The sequence below is a fragment of the Heterocephalus glaber genome, unplaced genomic scaffold (genome assembly GCF_053883595.1).
Source record: "Heterocephalus glaber isolate CG9 unplaced genomic scaffold, H.glaber_assembly_v1.0 deba00001463, whole genome shotgun sequence".
Classification (NCBI taxonomy): Eukaryota; Metazoa; Chordata; class Mammalia; order Rodentia; family Bathyergidae; genus Heterocephalus; species Heterocephalus glaber.
Window position 1 is genome coordinate 10,851,767 of NW_028258310.1, and position 26,460 is coordinate 10,878,226.

At 47.2% G+C, this 26,460-nt stretch overlaps 1 protein-coding gene across 5 annotated transcripts in view; it reads right to left on the minus strand.

The window, feature by feature from the left end:
- Positions 1–326: 326 nt before the first annotated feature.
- Positions 327–26,460, minus strand: part of Arhgef37 (Rho guanine nucleotide exchange factor 37) — a 49,637-nt gene continuing 23,503 nt past the window's right edge. For all 5 annotated transcript variants that reach the window (XM_004854396.3, XM_087180599.1, XM_087180601.1 and 2 more), the window contains 9 exons: positions 19,641–19,840; positions 18,036–18,166; positions 17,307–17,411; positions 15,451–15,561; positions 14,334–14,663; positions 10,337–10,465; positions 7,597–7,792; positions 5,995–6,149; positions 327–3,315 (listed from right to left, as the gene is read on the minus strand). In XM_004854396.3, coding sequence (XP_004854453.1) covers positions 3,106–3,315; positions 5,995–6,149; positions 7,597–7,792; positions 10,337–10,465; positions 14,334–14,663; positions 15,451–15,561; positions 17,307–17,411; positions 18,036–18,166; positions 19,641–19,840 — 1,567 coding nt within the window. In that variant the 3' untranslated portion in view covers positions 327–3,105. The remainder of the gene's footprint in view (positions 3,316–5,994; positions 6,150–7,596; positions 7,793–10,336; positions 10,466–14,333; positions 14,664–15,450; positions 15,562–17,306; positions 17,412–18,035; positions 18,167–19,640; positions 19,841–26,460) is intronic.

Genomic DNA, 26,460 nt, shown 5'->3' on the forward strand with positions numbered 1-26,460 from the left:
CAGCCATGGGCCCTGGAAGCTCAGGCCCCATCTCTTTGACTCTTCCTTGTATCCCCAGCATCTAAATTCAATTATTGGAGGCAACAATGGTGAGCAGTAGACAATTAAGTGAACAGATGAATGAGCAAGGTGCCACTTTTTTTTTTTTTTTGGTACCGGGGATCGAACTCGGAACCTTGTGCTTGCAAGGCAGGTGGCAGAACCACTGAGCTAAATCCCCGGCCCTTGGTGCCACTTTTATATACAGCAATTGTTCAGGGAATGAATGGTATGTGGGACATCTAACTGCCCAAAAGTTAAAGTCAGACAAATTCCAGAGACACTGCTATCTTTGAAGTCCTTTATTGCCAGAAATTCACATCAGTTACTCAAGAAGCTAGTGCTCATGATATCAACCAATTCATTCATCTTTCCCCAGGCACTGAAATCATGCTCTTGCATCCAAAACTGTGTTGCAGCCCAGAGGGTTAAAGATATCTCACTCTTCCACGGAGGGCAGGAATGCCCCTGTGACCCAGTCTTCCCCTCCTGGAAGTCTTGTTCAGCTCTTAGGCAAGCATCTCAGCTGTTTTGCCCATGATAGCCCAACAGGGAAATAAATGAGGTATAGTACAATGGTTCTAGGTATCTGGGGGTAAAAAGGCACATTACACAGAGTCCCCTGGAGAAAATGCAGGCCGTTCTCCATTTTCCCAATACACATTTTCTCACTCTCCACTGACTTTTAATCTCATTGCCTGGGCTATGAGAAACCATAACCCACATGCTACTGAATACATTTTTATTTTCCTTTCATGAGATATCCTTGGTTCCACACAGATTTCATTTTTCTCCCTTATGCCTACGAGAACATCCAATTTTGTTCAAGTCCCTTTTAATGGCACTTAATAAATATACATTCTGGGACTGGACAGAACAGGCTGTCCTATTTCAAACTGCCTCGAATGCTGCCTGTTTAAATAGCCTGTACAAAGCTCAGCTGGGGCACATCTTAGTTCACCTCTTCCTGTCTCTGATTCCTTGTCTGGTCTGTCTGTCCACCATGCATGTCTGGGGCAGAGGTCCTCAGCCTGACCGCATGTTAGACACACCTGGGGAGCTTCCTGAAGACCAAAGCCCAGGCCACCCCAGGTCACCCCACCAGCCTCTCTGGGTGGGCTTCTGGCTTGCTTCACAGTTTAAAGCTTCCCAGGTAAATGCAGTGAGCAGCCATGCTGAGAAGCCCTGAACCAGTGTATCAGCACACAGTGAGTGGGCTCCCAGTAAGAATCTGTATTACTCACAAATGGTCATCATACTTTATAATGTATTATCCTCTGATCCCTATTTTTATCAGAAATCTGAGCAGGAAAGAAAAGGAAAATGCATCAAGAGCAGCTTGTGAAGTGAATTTAGGGCTGGGAAAGGGATTTCGGGGCCTGAGTTTCTCTAGCTTTATGCAGTCTTCACGTTTTAACAAGCCCAGGGGAGGCACATTACAGACTGTCTGACACAGACAAGTGTGTATTTCTCAAGAGCCCTTCAGACACCAGAGCTAACAGCGTTAGGCACTCCAGTGATAACACAGAGACATGCTTGGAAATAAATCTAAATTGCCACTCATTCCGCACACACATTCTCACAAGGGCTGGTTCCAAACTTGTAAAAACTGCGTAAAGATCCTGGTGTATCACTTTTTCCCCTTTCTGAGAGGTCTGCAATGTGCCTCGGCCCAACACTGCCCCAGTGGCCAGTCTTCCTGGGACAGGACATGTTTGTGAGGGAACTCAGGTTCCAGGTTTGAGAAAGGGGTGACTCACTCAGAGTTCAAGAGATTGGCCAGCTCAGATGTAGTACAGTCACATTATGGACAGCACGTCCATCAGACGTCCATAACATTATATCACCTCATGGTATCACAGTCTTGCTAGCTTGTAGCCATACGCTCTGTTACAGTCCCATGACACAGTCTCTTAACAAGCGCATCTGAGAACGCATCCTTGTCAATCCATGACAAACACATTGAGAAGGAACCTGGGTAGAGCCTGGGTTTGAGGAAAACGACACTGTGTTAACAGACTACGTTTCCTGCCATGGGTTTGGGTGTGAGGGGTGGCAGCATGACAGCTTCCATCTGCCAGTCCAGGCCAGCTGATGGCCAAGGCCATCCTGACACCACAGATGGCACTGACCCTGGTGTCACATTTCATGGTTTCCAAGGAGACTCTGCACCCTTCGCTTCATGCCAATCTCACACAACCTGGATGGGAGAACTGGAGTAACATCCTATGTCTACAGCCACAGCCAACTGACCTCGGCCTTCTGCTGCCTTCAGGCCCTGAGAGGCAACCTGAAACCATGGGTTTCCCCAGGCCTTTTACCCAGAAAGAAGAAACCATGCTATTACCTTACCTCCCCACCCACCAGCTTGCAGTCACCTTCCTCAGAGTTTCTGCACTGATTTGCATGTTCCTACTCCAGGGAGAATGGCAGCATGCTACAACTGCTGCTGGCAGTATTATACACCTTACCTGACATGCCATCAAAATCCCCTGAGCCTAGAATCACCTGGGAATTTGCCTACACATTCCAGAGCTGTGACTGGGTCACACCCACTCCCAGACCCAGGCAAGAGTCTCCTGGGAACCTCTCCACTGCCTCTGAGAGGGCTCTCTGGGGTTCACTGTCCAAGATAACTCAGCTCCCAGCACAGAAAAACAAAAGCTGACCAGTCAGCCTTGGTGTTTCCAGATTCTACACAGACTCTGCACTGTAGTAAGGCCAGGCAGTCCTGCACTTTTCCAGCCCACTCCCTACAACCATACAGTATACAGGGGACACTCATCTGACCGACCCCTTCTCATGGCCAGGCCCAGATAGAGCCACACGTAAGATTGGTTACAAGCTATGGCAAGTCCTAGCCAATCAGCTGTGACCCTAGGTTGCAAAGGCTTCTTTATGCAGACAGTGAATGATCAGGGCCACCCACGCTCTGGCACCTCTTCCATTGAACTTCCAGGTGCCTGATCTTTCTGCTCCTGTACTTTCTTTGTTTGATTTCCCAACAGGAACAGAGCCTCTAAGCCCCTCCCATGCTTTGGCAATGTGGGCTCCAGGGAGGGCACCCTAAGAGGGCAGAGTCCAGCCCCATGGGGCAGGGCTTGGGGCCCTGGCCAGGAAGCCAGAAGGCACATATCCCCTCTGTCCGTTCACTTCCACCAGGCTCCACTCTGGGTTCCCCTTCTTGTCGTGGGCCTCCAGGATGGTCACAGGCTGGCCTGCCTGTAGGCTCACTTCATGTGTGCTCCTGGCCATAAAGGGGTACGCTGCTACCACCTGCAACACAAGGCCAGGGAAGCAGAAATGGTCAATCACACCAGGCTGCTGATCCAGCTCTCATCCCACTTGACTCAGTACCCAGTGCTGGGCATTCCCTACCTCCCGAGTTCATCCTTTCCACTAACATCTGCTAGTGCCATAGCAAGTTATTACTGTGTGGCTGGCAGTCTTCCTGCACTTTTCTGGGTGTTGGTTTTCACAACAATCCTTACCATCCTACCATTTTGTCAATAAGGAAACTGAGACTCAGAAAAGTCCAGGAACTTGCTCAAAATAACATAGCTGTGAAGACAGACCTGCCTGACCTCAGAACAGGCGTTCCCCACCCACCATGGCCACATGGCTGAGCAGACTCAGCAGCCTGTCCCTCCCCAGATGTAAAAGTTTCATCAGTTCAGGCCAGTTTCCCAGCCTGGAGTAGAACTAGGTATTTGGACAACTTGGATACTTTTTAGGGAGAAGCACCGAACTAGAATGGAGGGGAGGGCATTTATTAAGCTATTATTGAACCTCTTTGGGCCTCAGTTACATCACCTGCAAAACGAGAATAATGATATTCTACCTTGTAGGTCACTGGGGAAATTGAATGAATGAATGAATGCATGCATATACGGGGCTTCACAGAGTGCCTGACACACAGTAATGGCCTAATAAATGGAGGCTACTTTAACTCTGTTTATCATTACTGTCATTTCAGGTGGTGAAGCCTCAGGAACAATAGCTGGAGGATCCCAAGAACAGATAACCATTGCTGTGTTTATGTAGACCAACCACTGAGCCTGCCCACATTAACCATCCAGAGGAAGAGCTGGGGGGGCATTGGCAACCTCAGGGTCTTCCCCACTGGGGCGGGGCCACAGCTGAGTTGAATGATGACTCTGGAGTCCTGTGCAGCCCCTGGTGCGCACTTCTGGCTGAAGCCTGAGGCTCTTTGCCCTGATGCCCTCCCAGTGAGTGTATCTTCCACAGGTGCCTACACAGCCTGCATCCCCTGGCCCATGGCATCCCGTGGCCTGTCCTCGGGGCCTCTGGGCTGCTGCCTCTCCCCATCCCATTCTGAGCCTTTCTGTTGTTCATCCCACATCTGTGAGGCACCCCCTGTCTGCTGACAATGGAAGTGCGGCCTCATTCAGGGGGGGTCCCTGTACGCCTGCCTGGTTTTACCAGCTCTTCCCATCGTAGCAACGGCCCCGCCGAGCTACTTCCACCCTACAGGACTCTTCCCTCCAAAGTCAAAGCCTGCAGGGGCTTCCCATCTTCTCTCTCTCTGGATGTAACTCATATAATATACTCTAACATTTTTAATATATTCACTGATGTGTGTAACTTCTATCTAATTTCAGAACATTTTCATCACCCCAAGAAAAAAACCCATACCAAATAACAGTCATTCCTTGTTCCCTTCCCCTCAGCCTCTAATCTACTTCATCTTTCTGTGGCTGTGCCTATTCTGGACATTTGTGTAAATGGAATCCTATGATTTTCCTGCCTTTCGTGCCTTTTTTTTTGAGACAGGGTCTCACCATGTAGTTGGCCTGGAACTCATGATGATCTGCCTGCCTCACCCTCTCAAGTGCTGCGATTACAGGCATGCTCCACTACACCCAGTAATGCCTGACTTCTTTCACTTAGCATTATGTGCTCAAGGTTCATCCATGCTGTAGCATGTATCAGTGCTTCATTCTTCCGATTATGACTGAATAATATTCTATCATGTGCATATTATGTTTTGTTTATCCATTCCTATTGATGCATGCTTGGGTTGTTTCTGTTTCTCTTGAATAATGCTGCCACGAGCATGCATCTACATGTTTCTCACTGCTTTTAAGAGAAAGACTGACACCCTTTCAAGGCCACAGGGCCATGCTGGCCTGTCCCTGCCCACCTCATCTGCAGCACTTCGCTCCACCCTGCCCCTCTGCCTTCCCCCAGCCACTGGCTTCATTCTTTGTGTGTTGGTTTTTTTTGGTACTGGGGATCAAACTTGGGACCTTGCGCTTGCAAGGCAGGTGCCAGAACCACTGAGCTAAATCCCCGGCCCTTCATTCTGTTCCATATGCATCCATGCCTGTCCTCTCTGCATGTACTATACATGCTTCCTGGAGAGCTCCTTCCACCTGTACCAAGGTATATCCCCTACTTACCTTTTCTGTCTAAGAAAAAGCATCACTCTTCCCAGACAAACCTCTCTACACCTCAGGCTCTGGCACTTATCTTCCCTAATAGCTACAGATGTTCATGCAATTACTTTACTAATCACTGCTTTCCCCCAGATTATTAGTGTGAGGAGGGCAAGGGCTACGACTTACTTTTATTCATCATCACATCTTTCATCTGGTGTCACACTCGGCAACTATTAGTGCATGAATGCATGAATGAATGAATGAAGGAAGGAAGGAAGGAAGGAAGGAAGGAAGGAATTCTGCTTGCCCTATGATGGGCACAAGGGGCTAGCACTCTGTTAACAAAGTGTCAGAGGCAGAGGACCCCCTCTCCAGGTCCCACCCTTGGCCAAGATATAGATGCTGTCACTGATCAAGACCCTGGAAGGGTTTTGCCACCTTGGAAGGTGGCAACCCCTCCAGATATGTGGAGTGTGGACTTGGACAAAGATGAAACTCAGTCGCAGTCTGGGTGGCTAAGGGAGACAAGGGCCCAGCCCTCTCCCAGACTCACCTGGGTCACAGTTGGGGTGGAGGGCACCAGGGCGGGGGCAGGCGCTGGTGCTAGATGGTGGGAATCCTGCTGCACCCCCGCCTGTCCTCTGTGCTCCTCACTGGGAATGACTCGATACAACTGCAGTTTCCCAGCCGGCACATAGCCCCGATGTCCTAGGGAATGAGCAAAGGGTTGTCTGGTTGCGAGACACCTTCCCATCCCTTTCAGTGATGGGGGAAATCTGGCAGTGAATGCCTCCCATCCCAAGGCTCTGTACTTATGAGGGCCCAACAGCCCTCTCCCTGTCCGAGTGCACTGCTCCTAGCTTCTGTTTGTTTACCTCCAGCAACAGAGGGCTCATTTCCTACTGTGGCAATGCACTCCATTTTAAACAGCTCTAAAACACATAAAAATGAGTAGAAAATCTGTTTTCCATGTGCTGGCATCACTGCCCTTGTCCCTGTGGTGGCCACTCAGAGCAAAGCAAAGTCCCCTTCCCAGAAAGACCTTTCCCCACAGGCAGAGATTGTCACGCTCCTCTCTAGGTGTCCCTGTTCTTCTCACACATCAGCTACTCCAGCACTGTTCTGACCGTTGCCACTACAAATAGCCATCATTTCCTGCGGGCTTGCTAGGTGCCAGACCCATGCGATGCTGCAGTCTTTACAATTCCCGAGGTTGGCTGGCATTAGGGCAAGCCTTAGGTGGAGCCAGCAGAGCTCAGAGAAGTTCAATGACTTCCCAAAGTCACAGTTGGGAAAGTGGCCAAGCTGGGAACCAAACCCAGTCTTCAGGGTCCCAGGAGCCTCCTTGCTTTAATACTCCTTCCACTATTTCCCCACTTAAGTCATCAGAGTGCTCTTTTATGATTTCTGCCTGTTTGTATCACTTTCTTAATTTTTTAAATTGACTGACTTTTAAAAACTTTGCCTTGCACTATATAATAATATGAATACAATCATGGGTTTATGGTCTAGTTATCTTTTCTAATACATTTTTAAATAATTTGGAATGATAATGAACCATTTGAAGGAGAAAATAACTGCCTGTAGGTCCCCTAACAATAATTCTGTGCACCCCTCAACTTGCGAGCCGCATGCCTGTCTCTGGAACAGGCTACTAGGCCATTTCATCACCCCACATTCATGGTGCCACTTGCCTTTAGCTTGGTTACACAGGCACCAAGACCTGAGCAGCAACCTCAAGGCCCAAGGCCATGACCAGTAGTGGGGACGCACCCCTCACTGCCTTCATTTGGGACATCAGATTTCCCTTGGCTTGGCTGGGACCAAGTGTCCCTTCTCTGTGCATGTCTCCATCTTTCAGGGTGCCACAGAAGTTCTCTCCATATATCTGTCCACCCCAGTAGCCCATGAGGTCCCCAAAGCAGAGATCTGTCTTATTTGCAGAGCAATGGAAGAATGAATTCCTCTTTGCAGCATCTTTGTGTCACTGGGTCACACTAAGCTTCCTGGGCCTGACTCCTGCAGCTGTCACCTGTGGTCGTTCCCACCCAGATTTTCACAGTCAGACTTGGCCCGCAAGCGTCCCGTGTCTCCCCACCAGCTTCAGTTACAGTGGTTTTCCCAGGAGAGGAAGGGCCCCCAAAGGTCCACACACCTCCAGTGTCCACCAGCCAGCGGCTACTGTGGCCTTTGGTGTCCTTGTTTTGAAGGAGGGCCACGATCTGGCCCCGTGACAGTGTCAGGTCCAGAGTCCCTGCCCCACTGATGTTGCTCGTCGTTTGGTAAAGCTTCCCAGGACCATACTTGCTCAGAAGAGCCTGCACCTGGCTTTCAGAGCCTGGAAGGAGTGGCTGGGGAAAGGAGGGACAGAGACAGACACAGAAGCTTGAGTTAAGAGCCAAGGCTGGGGCCGACATGTGCTAAGAGTCAGAAGTCCCAGTCTGACCCCACCTCTGCTACTACAGGGCCCCTCTTGACTGGGGCAGTCATGCCCTACAGGACATCTGAGAAGAGACTTTGATCATCCAGGACTCTCTAAAGCACTAATTCAAGTTCAGTTATAGAACTCTTGGAATTGGGCCCTGCATTCTGCATCTAATATCAAGCTAAATTATCCCAGAGGAAAATGCCCGTTTAGGTTTCCCAATCCCACTACACCGTGTGCTCCATGGGAGCACCGGGCCTTATCCAGCTGGCATGGGACTGGCAATGCAGCCCCTCACTTATGTGTGGAGGAGGGCATGCTGACTTAGAGCTTCCAGCCCACAAGTGTGTCCTGAGTATCTACCAAGTACAAGGCACACCATCTGCTCCATGCATGATGCAGCAGAAACACAGGAGAGGTTCTGCTCAGATGGAAATTGCCATCTAGCTGGGAAAGTGATTCAGGACACTTTCAGCTCATCCAAACATCTCCTGGCGTTTCCTTTGTCATTCACTGTTCCAAGCAAAAACATTAGCAAAAAGAGACTCAAAGGGGTGACTGTCCCCTCTTCGTAAAACCAATGAGGAACTAAATATGTTAACTATACATGATTCTTCCATTCTTATTTATATATGTACACACAGCGAGTATGTGTGTGTTTACCATGTTCCGTACAGTTATTTTATTGGGGGAGATGTTCAATATGGAGCAGGCAGGGCTTCCATCAGGAATATCTGGGCAAAGATTTGCTGTGTACTTAGCAGAAATTAGGACTAAGAATCAGGACAGGGCAAGGAATATAACTTGGTAGTAGAGCTCCTGCCTAGCAGGTGCCAGGCCCTGCGTTTGATCCCCAGCATCACAAAAACAAATAAATGAGGAATTAAAAATCAAGCTGGCCCAATATTCCTAAGCAGGTCCTTAAAACAGCAGTGTAGGGATGAGGCAGCTGTTTTCAGATGGTGGGGCTGGGAAGAGTTTTTCTGAGTGATGCTGGTGATGTAAGCATGTGTACTGTGAGGTAGTAGACAGCTTCCTTCTTCCTCAAGTCTGTTTACCTGCCCTAGAAGCCATAAGGACTGCTCCTTTCCCGGGCCAGATCAGCTAGGGATTCATAGGTCTGTGTGGGGGTAGTGGCAACAAGCACTTGGATTATAGGTGTTTCTATTTGTTTCTTCTTGTTTTTCCTCTCTTCATTTTTTTCTCCTCTCTACATTTTTTCTCCAATAAGGATGGATGGTTTTTCCAGTAAGAAAAGTGCTATTATAAGGTAAGTGGAAAGACAGAGGGGGTTCTCGGCATGTGTGTGCATGGCTGCTGTTCTCCATTTTCTGCCCCCTTCCCTTTTCCTTCTGTCTCCAGGTCATGGCACATCCCCAGGACAGCTCTGCAGTCACGGCTCTTACTGTGGGGCAGGAGTCACCCCCTGCCCCTTTGTGGAGACGTCAGTCCTCCATTCTCTGCTCTCTGGCCAGGTCTGAAGGCCGTCTTTATTTGCCTGCTTTGCCATCCCCTTACTTGTCTCTCTGGGTCCCTGGGGCCTCTTCCCCGTTCTGGGGACTCTCAGTGCTTTTTTGTGACCTTTCACTTTACATTTCACATGTGAGTGGACAGTTTTCTCAAATCCAGCTTTGTCATTCTGGGAACCCCCCCCCCCGCCCACACACAGCTTTGGTTACTTTTGCAACACACAAGGTGGGTGTAGTGGTACATGCTTAGAATCCCAGAGACGCAGGAAGCCCAAACAGGAGGATCTCAAGTTTAAGGCCAGCCTCAAGCTTAGCAAGACCTTGTCTGAAAATAAAATTTTTTAAAAATAGCTGAAGAAGTAGACCTGGTTTCAACACCCAGTACCAAAATAAAAACCCAACCCCCCCCCCACACACACAAAAGAAAAACTCAAAACCAAAAGCCATATATACCACCCAGTTGCCCTCTTCAGGGGAACTGGAATATGCTCTTTCCTTATACAGTGTTTTAAAGGAAAATACTTTTTAAAAAAAAATTGTAAAAACGATTTGTAAACCATCATGCAGGTGATCTACTGTCATTTGCAATTTAAAAATACCATATCAAAAGGAAAATTTAAATGACTTTGTAGTCAAAGTGTTTATTTATTTTTAATGTTGATATTGACAGTGGTGTTGGAAAGTAGAGAGGGAAAAGGAAACATTTTGATGAAAAACTTGAGGGAGTTCCCGATTCTTTGGATGTTCACACCACTTGCCCATCCGTTTGTCTAATTTCACTTTAACAATGAAATATTTGGGTTTTCTTATTTCTGAGCCGAGAGTTCTGTGCTGCCTATGCTACTACTCATGAAGGGGAGGGTGGTTTTCATCCCACCTAAACCCAGCTTGTGGAAAGGAGAGACAGGATTAGGACAAGCAAGAGAGGAAAGAGGGGGCTGAGGCTCACTCCCCTGGCAGGTGAAGAACTTGACAGTTATACGGGAGGGAGGGACACTTACTTGTGAGGTGGAAGGTGGCAGCACTTTCTCAAAGTTCTCACGAAAGGAAAGAAGCTGGGTACTGGTTTGGCCTAGTGTGTCCTCCACCAGCTTCCGGAAGGCCGGCTCCGAGATGTGGTGGTGAGGCAGCTGGGTGGGATGAACACATCAGCAGGAGACAGGAGGCAGGGTCCCTGGCCACCAGCACTCAAGCTCCCAATAGAACACTGGTCCTTTCTGTCCCACTCAGCTGCTGTTTTGTCTCCCCACTTCCCCTTAAGAAAGTGTCCCGCGTGGGGGTCCAGCACGACCGTCTGTCACGGTGCTGTAGCCACAGGGCTGGTGGTCCTGTATCCCTTTCTCCTAACCACCGTGATTGTACACAGGATGACAGTGGAGCCAGGCAAGGCCAACAAGAACCTGCTCATCAGAGTTAGTACACGAAGCTGAGAACATGAGGGTCACTCTTCCTTTGTATTATAGGAGGGGAAGGTACACACTTACAGCTCTCTCTAGCCATCTTTTTCCCACTGTGCAGAACTAATGCCTAGTGGAAAAAGAAAGCCAATCAAGAGGGAGAAACAGACCCAAGAGATAAAATTAAAGCCAGAGTCCTAAAGCTAGGCATGGTGGCACATGCCTGTAATCCCAGTACTCAGGAGGCCGAGGCAGGAGAATTGCCGAAAATTCATGGCCAGTGTGAGCTATGTAGTGAGTTCAAAGCCAGTCTGAACTATATAGTGAGACCTTGTCTCAAAAAAAAAAAAAAAAAAAAAAAGACAGTCCTGGCAATGTTATCTATCCTGCTAGAGGCTGTGCCTAAGCCTCAAGCCTCTGCTGGCCTCCTGCATATACAGATCAGTACATTCTTCATGTTCCAGCTGGTTTGGTTTGCACTTTTGTAACTTGTAACCCAAGGGGCTCTAAGTAACACTCTGTCCTGAGACCCTGACCCTGTTAAAGATCTTGAATTCTCACACAGTCTGGGAGGAAGTGAGACCTATCCAACTTCACTGCTAACAGACATATCCAACTCTCTGAGTTGTCAGAACTTGTTACTCTTAGTTCTGACCCAGAGCCATTCTCCCCCAGGCTGCAGAGAGATAAAAGTTTCTGCCATGCAGGCCTTTCCCTAGTGCCACAGGGATGGGTTTGGAAAATGGACCACTGGGCACAGAAAGGGCCAGCTCACCCCAATCCCTGATAGGCTGTAACAGTGCACAGCACAAGACCACCAGGAAATGCCCTCAATTTCTGCTCTTGCAAACTTGACCTTCCCATAATGGCACCCCTACCCTGCACATCCCACCATACACTGTGGGCTGGAGGAAAGTGAAAAGATCATTTAGTCAGATTCACTCTTCTGCTGCTGGGAAAGAGAAGCACTTCTTTCTGCAGCGGGCTCAGGCATAATTCAACTTAAAATGAGTGTCTCAGAAATTTTGATTAAATGCTGGGAGGACCAAAAGGAAGAAAAGCCCATGGTGCAGCCCTCCTGCAGCTGAGCCGTAACCACTGTTCCAGTACTCTGGAGAAAGCAGGCTCTGACGAGCACTCAGCAGAAGTTCATCCTAAGGCTGCTTTTTTTTTTTCCATTTATTGTTTTTATTTGCAAGAGGAGTTGAAACAAATTTTAAGAGTGTTTTTCTTTTTCCCCTGAACATGAATCATTCAAGTAAAATCAACTTAACTACAGAAATGTAGCAAAGAAAGGGGAAACCACAACAACCCAATAAGCAAAGGTTGGAGGGAAGAGGAGGGTGCAGTTCACACATAACATGTACAAATGCCATATGATTCATCTGCTCAGGACGGCCTCCTCAGAAGGCAAGCACAAGGACCCATTGTAAGAGGATGTTTCCCCCCAAACGTCTGAGAATGTTTCAACTTAAAGCTTAAGATTAAAAAGAGAAAAGAAAAAAATAACAACAAAAAAACCACAACCCCAAGAACCACCCAGCCATAACCATCTTCCTTAATCGATCATAGGTGTTTCTTTCATTTTATAAAAAGATTAATAAAAAATATTGAAAAAATTATTTTCTCATCTTATATTTGTAAAGATAATAGAATTCAGAAGTATCTTAGAAAACAGACCAGAAACTGCCCTCCAGTTTCCCCCGCTGTTGCTGAGGATCATCAGGGCTAGAAAGTTTGGGACACTGGAGCTGCTGGTGGAGAATGGGAAGCCCAGCCCAGAAGAAATCAGAAAATACAGGAACAGGGCGCATAGGAATTGGTTAGGAGCAACTCCATGTAACACATGGCTGCACAGAAAAGGGGAACACAAGGTGGTCAGAAAGGCCTTAAACTCCTCCTTGACATACAAAACCAGATTTTACAAAGATCCAAGAAGTTTGGTCCCAAACTGAGGTGAAAACGCTTCACATTCTTTGCTTTCTCTTTTAAGAATCAAAGTTGCCCAAATTAAATCTTTCTGCTAATATTACTACATATGCCTAAAAAAAGAAAAGAAAAAAAGGGGCCTTTTAAAATCAGGTCAGGGGAGAAGAGACTGAAAATCAACAAATTAGTCCTCTTAGCTCCAAATGAAATGAAAATTCAAAACAAAACTGTTGGTTTCTAATAGCAAACAAATCAAAATCATGCATTGCTCTCCCTCCCCTCCCCTAGCCCCCACCCCACACACCAACAACAAATGAGAAACACAGCTGGAGCCCAACATGTCATGTTCTGCTGAGAGCTGGGCCTGACCCCAGGCTCTGTGGTGGCTTCCTCACAGCACCAGGGATGCTTTCCGCTGTAGTAGGATTCTACGTGGCTGACGGGGTGGGGAGGATTTTCAGAATCTTCTTGAGCCTCCTCTGTTCAGCTCCTCGCCAGCTATATCTTCCCAGTGCCTCTCTCCCCTGGACAAGGGCTCTCTCATGGACAGATGGGCTCTCCTCCACCCCCTACCCCAGAATCCCCCAGAAGGGGAGTTCACAGAGCACCTGGAAAGACTCATTCCTCTGTTATAGTTCGCCAGACACTGACAGGCTTGGAGGCATTTCAGGCCAACGAGGAATCCATGCAAAGGAACCGTGGTCACACTCAGAATGGTGTGCTCCAGGCACAGAGTGGGCTATGGGTTGGAAAGGTGAGGGGGGCCAGGGAGGCAAATCCCACGGGAAATTTCATGCAAAGAATTGGATGGGTGAAGCTGAGTACAGGGACACGAAGCACAAGAGACAGCAGGTGGTGTGAGGAGCCCTGAAATTGCTCCTAAAGTCCTACTCCTGAGCCTGATATCACGGAACAAGATGCAAAAGTGGCTGGGTATCCTTCTTGTATCAGCTCTAGTCTTCAAACTTCTCAACTGAAAGTGTGTATTTGAAGGTTTGTCTAAACCTCTTTGGAATTTATTTATGTTTTCAGCTGACAGCTCCTTTTACATGATGTTTAGGATTCTGATCAGAACCAGGGCTCTGGAATTGAATGGCCAGGGCTCAAAATCCACTATTAGTTGTGTGGCCCTACATAAGGCACTCCACCTCACTGAGCATCATTTTGGCTTCCTTATTTGTGAAATGAGGATAACAATATTACCCACTCTGCAGGGTTGTGGTGAAGAATAAATAAAAGAATTATGAAGGAAGTGATCCAAATAGATATGTAACTATGCTCATGAGGAGGTAGCTGCTAGAAGCAGTAGTAGTAGCACCAGTTGGAGGCATTTACCGAACTCCTAACTGGGTAGAAGGTACCTCTGTCACCAACTTGTAGTATGCTCAAGGGATGGGTTCCAAGTCTGCTATTTTCCCAGTGATGTCTCCTGTGTTCCTGAGTCCCAGAACTGGGGAGACCCTGGAGTCCCAGTCTGAGCCCAGCTTTTATGGTCTGACTTCACTAAAGGAGGGAGAACAGGCTGGAGAGAGATCTAGAAGCCCCTCACCACTACCTCCTTCTTGGCACCGGATAGCCCATTTGGGAAGGCTCAACCTCCCTGCCTCCCACCCCTGCACGTGCCTGGCTGAAGAGCCATGCCCCAGAGGTGCCCCTGTCCCAGCTGCCTTACCTGGGATATGCTGCCCTCCGCCCTCTGCAGCACTTGCTTTGCAAGGTCCCTCTGCAAGGCCATAAATGTACGCAGGATCTGGCCCAGCCACTCCACCACTAGCTGGTTAAACTTCGGGAGCTCAGCCACCAGCAGGGAGTTGAGGGCCTGGTATGTGTGCCGGGCTGCCTCCTCCTCGTAGGTCATGCTGCCCACCTCCAACAGCTTCTCTTCCAGCCGCTCAAAGTCCAAGAGTTTATCTAGACGCTTCTTGATCAGGTTCTGAGGACCAACCAGGGCTTTGGCAAGGCTGCACAGTGGCCGCCATACCAGGCCTTTCAACCGCTGCTTCTGTGGGAAGAGGGGAGCTTGGGAGCCAGAAAGGAGGTGGCAGAGGCCAGGGCTGGGAGAAGGGGCTTTGGAGGCAGGCTGCCTGTTGTTCCAGTCCCCACTCCACTGCCTGGATGTGACCTGTAGCATGTTATCTCACCTCTCCAGGCCTCAATCTTCTGTCTGAAAACAGATGGCTTGCAAGCAGCTTACCAAGAGTGCCTGGCACAAAGTAGGTACTCAATTTATGCCACTTCTTAGTATCGGTAATATGCAAAAATCTTGTTATTTTTATTCTTTTGGAGGTATTAGGGATTGAACCCAAGGCCTCACCCATACTAGGCAATGCTCTACCACTAGAGAGCTACAGCCCATGTACAAAGATCTTGAAAAAAGATTCTGCATAGAGTTGTGGTCAAAAGCATAGTTTGGGACTAAGCCCTCTGTGTACCACTGATCTTCTGTATAAATGATCCAGAAGGTCATGGCTCTTTGAGCTTCAAGCTCCCTTCTGCAGAATGAAGCTATTAACAGGAGCTCCCTAAAGGTATGTGGTGAGGAGTAATGGAGTAAAGAATATAAAGGGCTTAGCATGGTGCCTGGCAGAGGTGAGACTCAATAAACACTAGTGGGGCTATTTTTATCAGAAAATGAACTAACACCAACCTCTACCTTGCACTAATACCAACCGCCATCCATAGTGGTTTTGGATGTGGCAATTGTGCAAAGTACCTGACTTCTAAACATCACTCTCGTAGGCTCTGTCGTCTGCCTGATACAGAAAGAAAGAAGAAGAAGTTCTACTCACAAACTCCAGGAAGGCCTCATGCTGCAAGTCTCTGGCCAGGCTGCAATACTGCACCACAGGCCCCCCGGGGATGTCCAGGTCACATTCATGAGGCCGGAAGTGAAGGAAAGCCTGGGTGTGGGGCCAGGAGAATGCACTCAGGGCTCACAGTGACCATCTTACACCTGAATCCCCTCCAGCAGACCTCCTGAAGAGGGCTTCCAGGGTCTCTGCACACCCTGTGACAGGGAAGTACATGGCTTTTTCTGTCCTGCACAACTTGGGTGATTAGAAAGTTCTCCCTAGACTGAACCAATGTCCCAGTGCCCCTCATGAGTGCTTCCTGACTTCAGATCTCAGCATACTACCTTTGTAATTTTTTTTCGCCATGTCCACATTCTGCATATATTGATACTTTTCTTTAAATCAATGATCTCAATTTAAATCAATGCATTAAAAAAACTTACAAAGTAAAAACCAGTAATATTTGCCATAGATAGGCATGTGAAAATCACTGCTATAAAAACAAAACATTGTTATTAAATTCTAACTGGGCACCATTGCTCACTAAAGATCCCCATCCTGCCACTTGTTCTGCAGGTATTAAAGACAAAGTAGGGCCAGGGATTTAGCGCAGTGGTTCTACTGCCTGCCTTGCAAGTGCAAGGTCCCAAGTTCGATCCCCGGCACCAAAAAAAAAAGACAAAGTAGCTCAGAGGCTTTTCTTGGACTTCATCAGAAGGTTGAAAACAAATTTCTTTCTCACCCTGGGATTCTGTGTTAACAACGTATCTGCATCTAAGGAAATACAGCCTCAATGCCTCCAAATATTCACCTGCCTACAAATGTCCTCACTTCTCTCTGTCAAGGCCTGATACCTGCAGGTCTCTCGCTCCTTTTTCATGACCTGGCTCAGAATGCCTTCCCCTCCCCTGTGCTCACTGTGCTAAAATGGGATCCTGGCTGTTCAGATCCTTCCACTGGGGACCCTGGATGGAGCATGAATAAGCAGGGGCACTGACTGTGACACACGGAGGAATGTGGAACCAAGATCATCTTCCTCTTGCACGCTTCCAGTAATGGCACCCACCTTCCATTATCCATAGAGCCGTTATCTTCCCTGACTGAGCTGGCCTGTCCAAACGGATGCGACTGACATCTCACCACCCAGGAAAGAGTGGATGGAATGAGTTGGCACAGTGCCAAGAAGGAAGGGGGCATTCTGGCCCAGGAAAGTGACATTCTAAGTGGGGATACAAACGGGTGGCCCTGTGGGCTGAATTCAGTTGAAGAGTTGTATCTTCTTGGGCCTGAATAGCATTTAAATTTTTATTGAACTAGTTGCTCACATTGACACATCAGGATATTTCGCCTAAAAATCTGAATTTCCAGGATCTTGTTGTCAGTCAGAAGTACCGGCCATGCCAGGCCCACATTCCCACACAGCAACAATCTCCCAAAGTCAAGTAATAGTGGCTCCTTTCAATCATTCATTCAGCCACCTGAATTTCAAATATATGGAAGCCTGCTGAACATGTTTCATAAACAGCTTGTCAGAGGTGAGGCTCCTATTTTGTCACATTGCCTATTCCCTGCACACCCCCCTCCGTAGCGAAGTTACCTGCCTGGCAACTTCTGGCACCTGAGTTTGTCTCCTTGGCTCTAGGAGCTGGTCCCTGGAGAAGAGGGTGCTGAACCCTGTGGATTGTGACCCAGCCCAGCAGAGCTCCTCTTGTATGGTGGCCCTGGGGGGAGGGTGCTGGCAGCACAACTGACTGGGTAACCTCATCCACATGGCCTGTGGTTGATACCTCTGCAACATGAGAACTTGGCCACCAGCCCAGACCTGCCCCTTACGAACTCTGCAGGGTCCTTACCTCCAGGTTATCCAAGTAAGTTGCCACATTATTCTTCAGCTCTGTCACACACAGAGACACCCACTGGAATTTCTCCTCTAAATCATCAAATTCCTTGTCTTCTGTCTGAAAGTGAAGTGTTGCATGTGAGGGCTGAGAGTGTCCACAAGGGGCCAGTGTACAACCAGCTCCCACTTCCCAAGTCCTCACTGGGGACAAGTTTTCCACAGACTTGTCCACTAGAGCTCATTCCTCCAGCCCCAAAGCCAAGTGGGACACTTAAAAAGGCAGTGTGGCTCAGTGGTTTTTTTCATTTGGACCATATGGAATCAGGCTCATGAGCGTGTAAGTCAGGGTTCATCTGCTTCCTAGCTATGTCACCATGGACATGTATTTTATCCTCTCTGAGACTCCATTTTCTCATCTGTCTGCAACATGAGGATAATAAGAACACCAATTTCACCGTATGGATCCAATAGTCCTGGTTCATAGGAAGAACTCAACCTGAGCTGCTACTAACAGCTCTTTGAGGCTGTTTGCACAATCCCGGAGACCAGTTCTCTTATCTGTAGAGAAGCCCCAGAAAAAGATGGGCAGACACTGGCTCTTCAGAAACAGGGGGTGCCTCTTCTGGGTACCTCATTATCTCAGCCTCAGCTGCCTCACTTCAGAAAGGACCCTCAGCCTCCTGCCCCACCCTGTGGCCCCTTGGGAGGAGCTGGATTGCCTCCCCACCCAAGCCATGCTCACCCTGGGCACCAGCCCCGCCTCCTGCTTCAGCATCTGGCTTAGCCGGGTGGTTTTCTTGGAGAGGGTGTGCGTGTTGATTCGGGCCAGCCGCTCCCGGAGGGTCAGCTGCTCCACCTTGGTGTACTTGGAGGCTGCACCAACATAGGCGGGGCGGGGCGGGGCGGGGCGGGGCGGGGGGGGGGCTTCAGTGACCAAGGCTGGCCTAGGAAAGCCAGCATCCCTGATGTACCTGGCTGAGTCCTAAGGGCCATCAGGATCCGTCATTGGAATGGGGAGTCTCGGAGGGAAGTTTACAGCTCAGGGCCCTCCATCCCAGGTGTGAGCTTCCCACCTGCCCGATTCTGGCACGTCACCATTCCTTGGGACCTCAGGTGCCTCATCTGTAAAATGAGGCTGGCCACTTGCAGAGCTGCTGGGAAGATCACATAAGACTGCAGGTGTGAAGGGCATTGTAAAGGAGGACCCAGAAAGTAGTGATCTATCTGGCTGTGATTCCTTGGCCAGGTCTAGCCAGGCCAGCTCAAAACCACACTTCCAGCCCTGGCTCAGAGTTTCCTACTCCTCTGTTACCTCTCGCCATGGGTGCAGAAATGAGTGGGGAGGAATCCAAAGGCACCAAATACAGTGTGGCATGGTGATGAAGACCCCAGGCCTGAGTGTGAAACCTGGCTCTGTCCCTTACCAGTTCTGTGACTAGTAACAAATGATGCAGGCTCTCCTTTTACCCAACTGTGAAATGGGGTTAACAGGGCCAACCTCAGAGGCTTAGCACCATGGTCAACTAAGATAATGAAAGAAAAAATATTGCTCAGTTCTTAAAAAAACAACATTGATCATTACCCTGTTTGATCATTACACACTGTATACATGTGTTGAATTATCACACTGTGCCACCTAAATACTTGTACAATCGAAATAATAATTTAAAAAGGAAACATCAGCTAAATTTATGATCATATCGATTCTGTGTGCAACTAAGTTTCTCTATACTTGGGACATTGCTCCATTTTCCAAATCTTTTTACTGCAGCAACCTAAAAGACAGGGTTCCCTCCTGCCCCCCTGCAGTATTCATTTTTCCTCCACAGTGTAGCAGCCACAGTTCGGATAGGGTTGATCTCACTTTGACTCACATAAGCCAGTCCATAGAAACCCACCCTCCTGGCACTGGTGGTTGGTTCTGTAGTGAGTGGCATATAACCAGTTCACGGTATTTTCCTAACCATGGGGATGGGTCCATGGTGAGCCCATGTGGGTCTTAACAGGATGAAGCTTCAAGTAAACTTTTATGGCTAAAGGGAGAGAAATCCTATCTTACCCTAGAGAGTCTGGTGTATAGATGTGAGTTTCAGAATAACAATAGCCACTTCTTTCCTTGAGGGAAACCAGCTTGAAGATGAAGCTAATATAAAGAGCAGGGACAAGAGAATTACAGGAATATGAAGGTAAGATCTTGATCAAATTGAACCTAAAGCCTACATTACCTCTGGATGTATAATTACAAAAGCCACAGCATCTTCTTTATCAGTGAAGCCAGTTTGCTCTAAGGTTTTTGTAACCGGAAGCATTCTCATCAATGTATTCCCTAAATACCCCAAGTCCTTACCCACTTCCTTGCGCATCTTGTATTCATTGATGTTGGCATTCACATCCTGGAGGGCAGAGGTAGCCCTCAGAAGGACCGGGTAGGCACTGGCATCGGGGAGAGTGTTCTCCAGGATTTTCTGCAGCAGCAGTGGGTACTTGGTGACCCTCTGCAGAGGAATTACCAGTATGAAGCTGAGGCCTGAGGGTCCAGCTTGGGGCCTAAGGGAGAAGGCTGGTATTAGGCAGGGAAAGCCCACCCTTCAGGGCATCAGGGGTCCTGGGCGATGTTTGTATAATCTCAGGCAAGTTGCCTCGCCCCTGTGGTCCTCACCATCCTCATGAATAATCTGTGAGTCCAGATGCTTGATGGGGAGTGTCAGTCCCAGGCCTGCTTCCCCATCTGTACCAAATCCAATGGTCCATTCTCTGCTCTCAGCTTACTGCTCTCTGGGTAAACACAGCTGACCACTTCCCGTTGAGACACATTCTTCTTTAGCCCCAGACCCTGTTCTCTGCTTCTCTTCCCTCCACATGCCACTCTCTCAGCCTTCTCTGCTGTCCCCTCTCCAACGCTGGATCGACCTGGGGTGTCCTCTCCACCCACTGACTCTCTTAGTGACCTCATTCGGTCCTATGGTTTTAAGCTCACATTTCTACCCCCAACTTCTGTCCAGGGCTCCAGACTCACACATTCAACTCCCTACTTGACATCTCTACTCCAATATGTCCCAAGCACAACTCTGTGTTGGGCGTTCTCACCATATTTCACTTAATAAAATGGCCTACTTTTGAGAGCTTGTTTGAAGTTCTAGCAGGAGAGTACAGTGAAAGGAAACAGTCCTCTTCTATGGGTGTGGGGGGGTCACCCTCTCTGACCAAGTGTGTACCTGTGGGAGGGACGCACATAGAGCAGTGAGGGAGGAAGGGGATACCTGCCTGGCTAGTCAAATCACCTGAATCAACCCTGGTGATTCATAGGTGACAAATGTCATAGCCAGATTGCCCTCACATCCTGTTCTGCTGCTATTTATTTATTTATCTATTTATTTTGAGACAAGGTCTTGATATATAGTCCAGACTAGCCTTGAACTCACTATATATCCCAGGTTGGCCTCAAACTCATGGTGATCCTCCTGCCTCAGCCTCCCGAGTGCTGGGATTACAGGCATGTACCACCACTCCTGGCCTGTGCTGCTTTTTAAAATCACAAAAACTTAATTTTTCAAGATGCATTTAAGGTATAAATACTGTATACTTTAGTATAAAGTTATAAATAGCTGTCTTATAGAAAAAGTCAATTCCTATAACTTCTTTTAACTATTTTAGCACTTAAATAGTTGAAGCAAACAGCAAAATGTTAACTCTTGCTCATTTTAGGTGGGAGTATGGGAATGTCTGTTGCATTATCCTACTTTTTAAAAGTTTGAAATTTTTATTAAAGAAGAAAACAGAGCACGGGAACAAATGGTGTTGAGGTCCATTCCAGACTCACCCTTGATGCATGGATGACCTCTTCCAAGTCCCTTTATTTTGGTACTGGGGATCAAACTCAGGACCTTGAGCTTGCCAGGCAGGCGCGCTGCTACTGAGCTAAATCCCCGACCCTCCAGGCCCCTTTTTGATGACTGGAGTTTCATCAGGAGTTCCGAGTCAAGGGCAACTGCAGACAGGCCCTAACAAGCATTTCTTGATTTTGACTGGTTTCCGAGAAACCCAGAGAATTTCAACCTGCAGCTATCCAAGTGTGCCGCCTCTAAGAAGCCTCACAAGTGCTGCTCAGGTCTGTCCTTTGGCCCCTCCTTGGTGGCTCCCTTGCCTCTTCTTCTTCCTAAGGAAAAATCTCCAGACCAAATGTCCAAGAAAGATCAGCCATGAGGCCAAGAATAGACAGAGCAGGTGGGACCCCCTCGGAGGCAGCGTGTGTGGGGAGGCAGGGTGGGATTACCCAATAGGACCCGCCTCCGCTGTCCATCTGTTCTCACCAAAGGTGTCCTGGAGCTTGGCTGATAGTGGGTAGTGGGGGTGGAAACAGTTGGTAGATATTTGCAAAACTCCATCCTCTGGGCTTACTTTCCCTGGGAAAGAGCCAACTGCCTCCTGGGAAGCACTGTCACCTTACAAATCAAAGGACAAGGGAGACAGTCCCTCAGAGGGATGACATGCTGTCTTAAAAACCATCAAGGAGTCACTAACGAACAATGGTGGCTGTTCACATTTATTGCCTTTCCAAGGTAGTCTGAAGAAAACTTTTTACGCAGTCTTTAGATAGGCACGAGAAACAGAATGAGAATATGCAGATCTGGGTGAGTGTGAAGAAACAGGACTTCTTCCAGTCTCTTGGTGGGAGTACCACTTGGCAAGGACTTCTTTGAGAGCAGTTGGGCAATTCATGAAATGCACGAACCCTTTGCTCCACTGACCCTACTCTAGAAATCTACCCAGAGAAATACTGGATTAAGCAAACAAAGATAAGGGTAGAAGTTATTCAGCAACTGTATTTATGATTGCAAAAAAACCTGAAAACAATCCAAAAATCCATGGACAAGAGGTCAAGTAAACCAGAGTCCATAGCTGTCCTGGAAGGAACTCTGTATAGGCATAAAAATAACACAGAACTATTCACACTGTTGTGAAAACATATTCATAACTCTACTGATTCAGTGAGAAAGCAAGTTCTAGAACAGCATGTATACTAGAAGCCCCTTAAAAATATTCTCCCTGCTTGTTGCCTGCTTACATATCAATCTGTCTGTCTGAAAATATAGAGAAGAACATTTGGATGGACAGGGATGAAGTAATGGGAGACCAAGGGAGGATGGACTTTTACTTTATATATTTTTGTATAGTTTTCTCTTTTTTGATAAGCACATATTGCTTTTATATTTAAAACAAATAATGAACTGATAAAGCAAAAGAAAAAAGGCTCTGCACCTTCTCCAAACTGAGCTGCATCAACCATCATTCTGGAACGTGGGAGTTTGTGCTGACTGATGCAAGTCTGCCTCCACCCTATATCTAACCAGAGCTCCCTGCTCGCTGCAGAAGGACATCTTTGATTCTCTTGGCTCTCAGAGGCAAGTGTTCCCTTGAAAGACAGGATAAAATGAACACCTTCCCAAATAAAGAGGGAGTATGCATTTTGGAACCAACAGAAAATCTCATTAGAAGTACCATTTATGCTGATGTCTGAGAAAGGATCATCTATGGTGGCACAGTAATTCCAGTTGGCCCGGCTCAGGGAAGTATCCTATGGTCATAAGCACAAGAAAGCCAAGATCATTGTTTCAGGAAGGAGGAGATCAAAATGCAGGCTGACAGGATATTCCCCCTGGCATAGCCTGAGACCAGACACTCTCGCTCAGGGATCCTGCCAACCTGCAGACCTTGGGGATACAGGCATGGAGCAGGCAGGGGTCAGGCACCTGGAGGCCTTGCACACACCATTCCACATTGCAGCGAGGAGTTCTACATTTCACACATCCCTCTGAATGTTCAAAGGCTAAACAAAGGCCTCAAATGTGCTGTGATTTTGAGAACCATAACAGTTGACACTTGAACTCTAGTCATCACATGGCATAACACTGGAAATTACCATGACATCATCTTTTATACATAACACTCAAGTCATGTGCAGGAGCACCACCCTTCCTTGTGTTCTCTGCCTTCCCAGGGGGTAATATTATCCCTACTTCAATCATGCTATTTTCTTCTTTCTCTTATCATATACAAGGAAGTCAGATATGTTTTCCAGGAGTTATTCTACAGTACACACATCTTCTGCTCCTTCCTTTTCCAGTACTTCCTGCACAGAAGACATCAGTCTTTTCTTAAATCCAAACTTGTTATAGATGCTAGCATCTGAATGGGTCATTACGTCTTTTAATGTCATGTGACCCAAGCATTTGCACAATGAAATACACATTATTTTATTAGAAATTTTCTTTTTATTTCTCCTTTATATTACAGTTAAGTCATCAAATTGATTAGTCAGTTATGAATATTAGGTAGGACTTTTTCAAGCCCTATCTCAGGGTAATAAATGTATTTAATATTTGTTATAAAAAGGGGACATTGGGACTGACAGAGTTGGGAACTATAGCATGGTCTCAGAGAAAATATAATCCCTGCCTGGCTAAGATAACTAGAATAGCAAGAATTCACTGAGTGTCATTATGGGCCATGTGGCTGCACTCCACAAGGTGCTTTACCCAGAACAAAACTAGATGAGAAGTGGCTCCCTCCCAGGGAGGGGCTGAGCCAGATCTGCTGCCTGGCTCCAGGGCCTATAAGAGAAGTTCAGGTTGCAGAGGATGTGACAAACAGCAGCTTGGTGCCAACTAGGGCTCTCCCACAGCACTTTTAATATGTTTCTACTAGATGTCAACACCAAGCACCTGGGACATGTTATACCCAAGTCTCTAGCTTCTCTTAAGAAATCAACGGATCTGCCTACAGGGGACTCACTTTCTTTTTTTTCTTTTCTTTTTGGTATTGGGGATCGAACTCAGGACCTTGTGCTCACGAGGCAGGCGGCAGAACCACTGAGCTAAATCCCCAGCCCTCTTTTCTTTTCGTTTTTTAGACAGGGTCTCACTATTATTTCAGGCTGGCTTTGAACTCATGGTGATCCTTTTGCCTCATCCTCCTGAGTGCAGAGACCACAGGCATTGTGCCACCATGCCGGCTACAGGGGACTCACTTTCTACACGGCACTTCATGCAGATCGTTTGCAAAACATGACTGTAATTATTCCCCTCCCTATCTCCACAGGTCTTTGGGGGCCCTCTCACCAAGAGAGGAATCTGTTTCCCTCCCCTAGATCTCGGCTTAGCTGTACCACTTGATTTAGGTGACATCGAGGCTCCTGAAGGTCTTGCTGTCACCACTGCCCTGGGAGCCTGTGACTGCCATGTGAACAAGCCAGCCTGAAGGAAGAATAGAGAACTTGTGGCCAGAGCTGAGCCAACTCCTGTGTTCCAGATCATGAAAGAGCTTGGCCAAGATCACCAAAGCTGACCTACCCAGGGATCCCAGATCCATTGGGTGCTCAGCCATGACCAGAAGAATCTTTTCCTGATCCCAGTTAAATTGCTAACATGCAGAAGTGTGAGCTAAATAAATACCTGCTTTAGGACACTATGTTTTGGGGGTGGTTTGTTCTCTGGCAAGGGCTACCTGATACAGGAACAACCCCTAAGGCTGTTCTGCAGCTGTGCTCCATGCAGTCTGTTGCCTCAGTCTCCACTCCTCTTTTTTCTCCTACCCTGAGCACCTTGCTTCCCTGATTTCTGTCTTCTGGCTCACTCCTACGGGAATGGATTTGGAGACCCTTACAAAGCCTACATTTGTGAGACCCACAAGTGGGAAATGAGCATAGTTATTTATGAGGCAAGGAGAAGCTAGAAAATGGGCACTTATAAAAAAGACTTTGGTGGAAAGAGGGAGATTGAGGAGTGAAACAAAGACAAAGGAGAGATGGTAGGAGGGTCTACATGGGAGCATCTCCTCTGAATTTACACCACCTGCTATTCTCTGAGTGTAAAAGGGAGGTCAGAATAAGATAAATTAATACTAATAAACACCTTTGTTTTCCTCCACTACTCTGATTTCCAGAAAATGATCTTGGTCTACTTCCATGTGGTGAGGTTGTCAAAAGGAACTCTCTCTCTCTCTCTGTTTTTTTTTTTTTTTTGGAAATGATTTGGTCATTATATTTTCTTTGGGATTTTCTTCTCTGCTGATGAGTATCAATGATTGTCTCCATATTTCAGTAATTTTAGACCTGTTATTGGCTCATATTTGTTCTTCCTTTAGAGTAAATCTTGGTTTTATTCATCTCCTCCTTGGTTCTAGGACGTTCTCTTTTCCCATGAATTTCCTCTGGACTTAATGTCTGGATGACATCCTTTACGTAGTCCCTTTTCTATTGTAATAGCAAAATCCCACTTTGTACTTTCTTCCCATCAGACATCTCAGTTCTCGAATCTTCCATGTCTTTATATCTCCAGTGTATCTTGAAGTAGATTGTTTAAATATTTTATACTGCTCTGTTCTTTTCGTTTCTTTCTCCCCCAGGTCTTGGCATTTCCACATAGAGGCTTCTCCACTGGAATAATATTCTTCATTACTGTGTCCATTTGCTAGGCCTGAAATGCCCAGGATCCATCATTTGGCAATGAGAGAACAAATACTAGACACTGATTTCCGGAATGCAGCAGAGGATACCACTGTACACAAATTCCCTCTCTCTCTTTTTTTTAATAAGAAGTACAACAATTTGTAGGAAAGGATAGAGAAATGACTCATATATACAAAAAGATGACCACCTTAAGTTATACGATGAATGCAAGTAGAACCATATCAAGACACCATTTTCACCTCTCCCCCAGTGCAAATACCCCAAGTTTGAGAAGACATCCTGGTGGAGAGGCTGTGGGGAAACAGGCAGGCTCATCTGTTGCTGATGGGAATATAAAGTGACATGGCCGATACAGGAATGATTTTATAGTTTATCAAAATTATCAATACACACTTCCTTTGACCTAGCAATTCCACTTCTGGAAAAGTATCTCACAGCTAAACTTGCACCAGAAGGAGAGAATTTATACTAGTGAATAACAAATAAACATTGTAGCATTGTCTATAATAGCAAAAGGACAGGAACAAACCAGATGTCTACCCACAGAGACCAGTTAGATAAACTGTGGTCCAGCCACCTGGTGGAAGAATATGGATAAATTCAAAGGACATGGATGTCATGCGCTGAAATGCAAAGACCTCCCAGAGAGATATAAGCATCGTGAGATTTTTAAAAGATACAAACTTTCATTTAAAAGTAA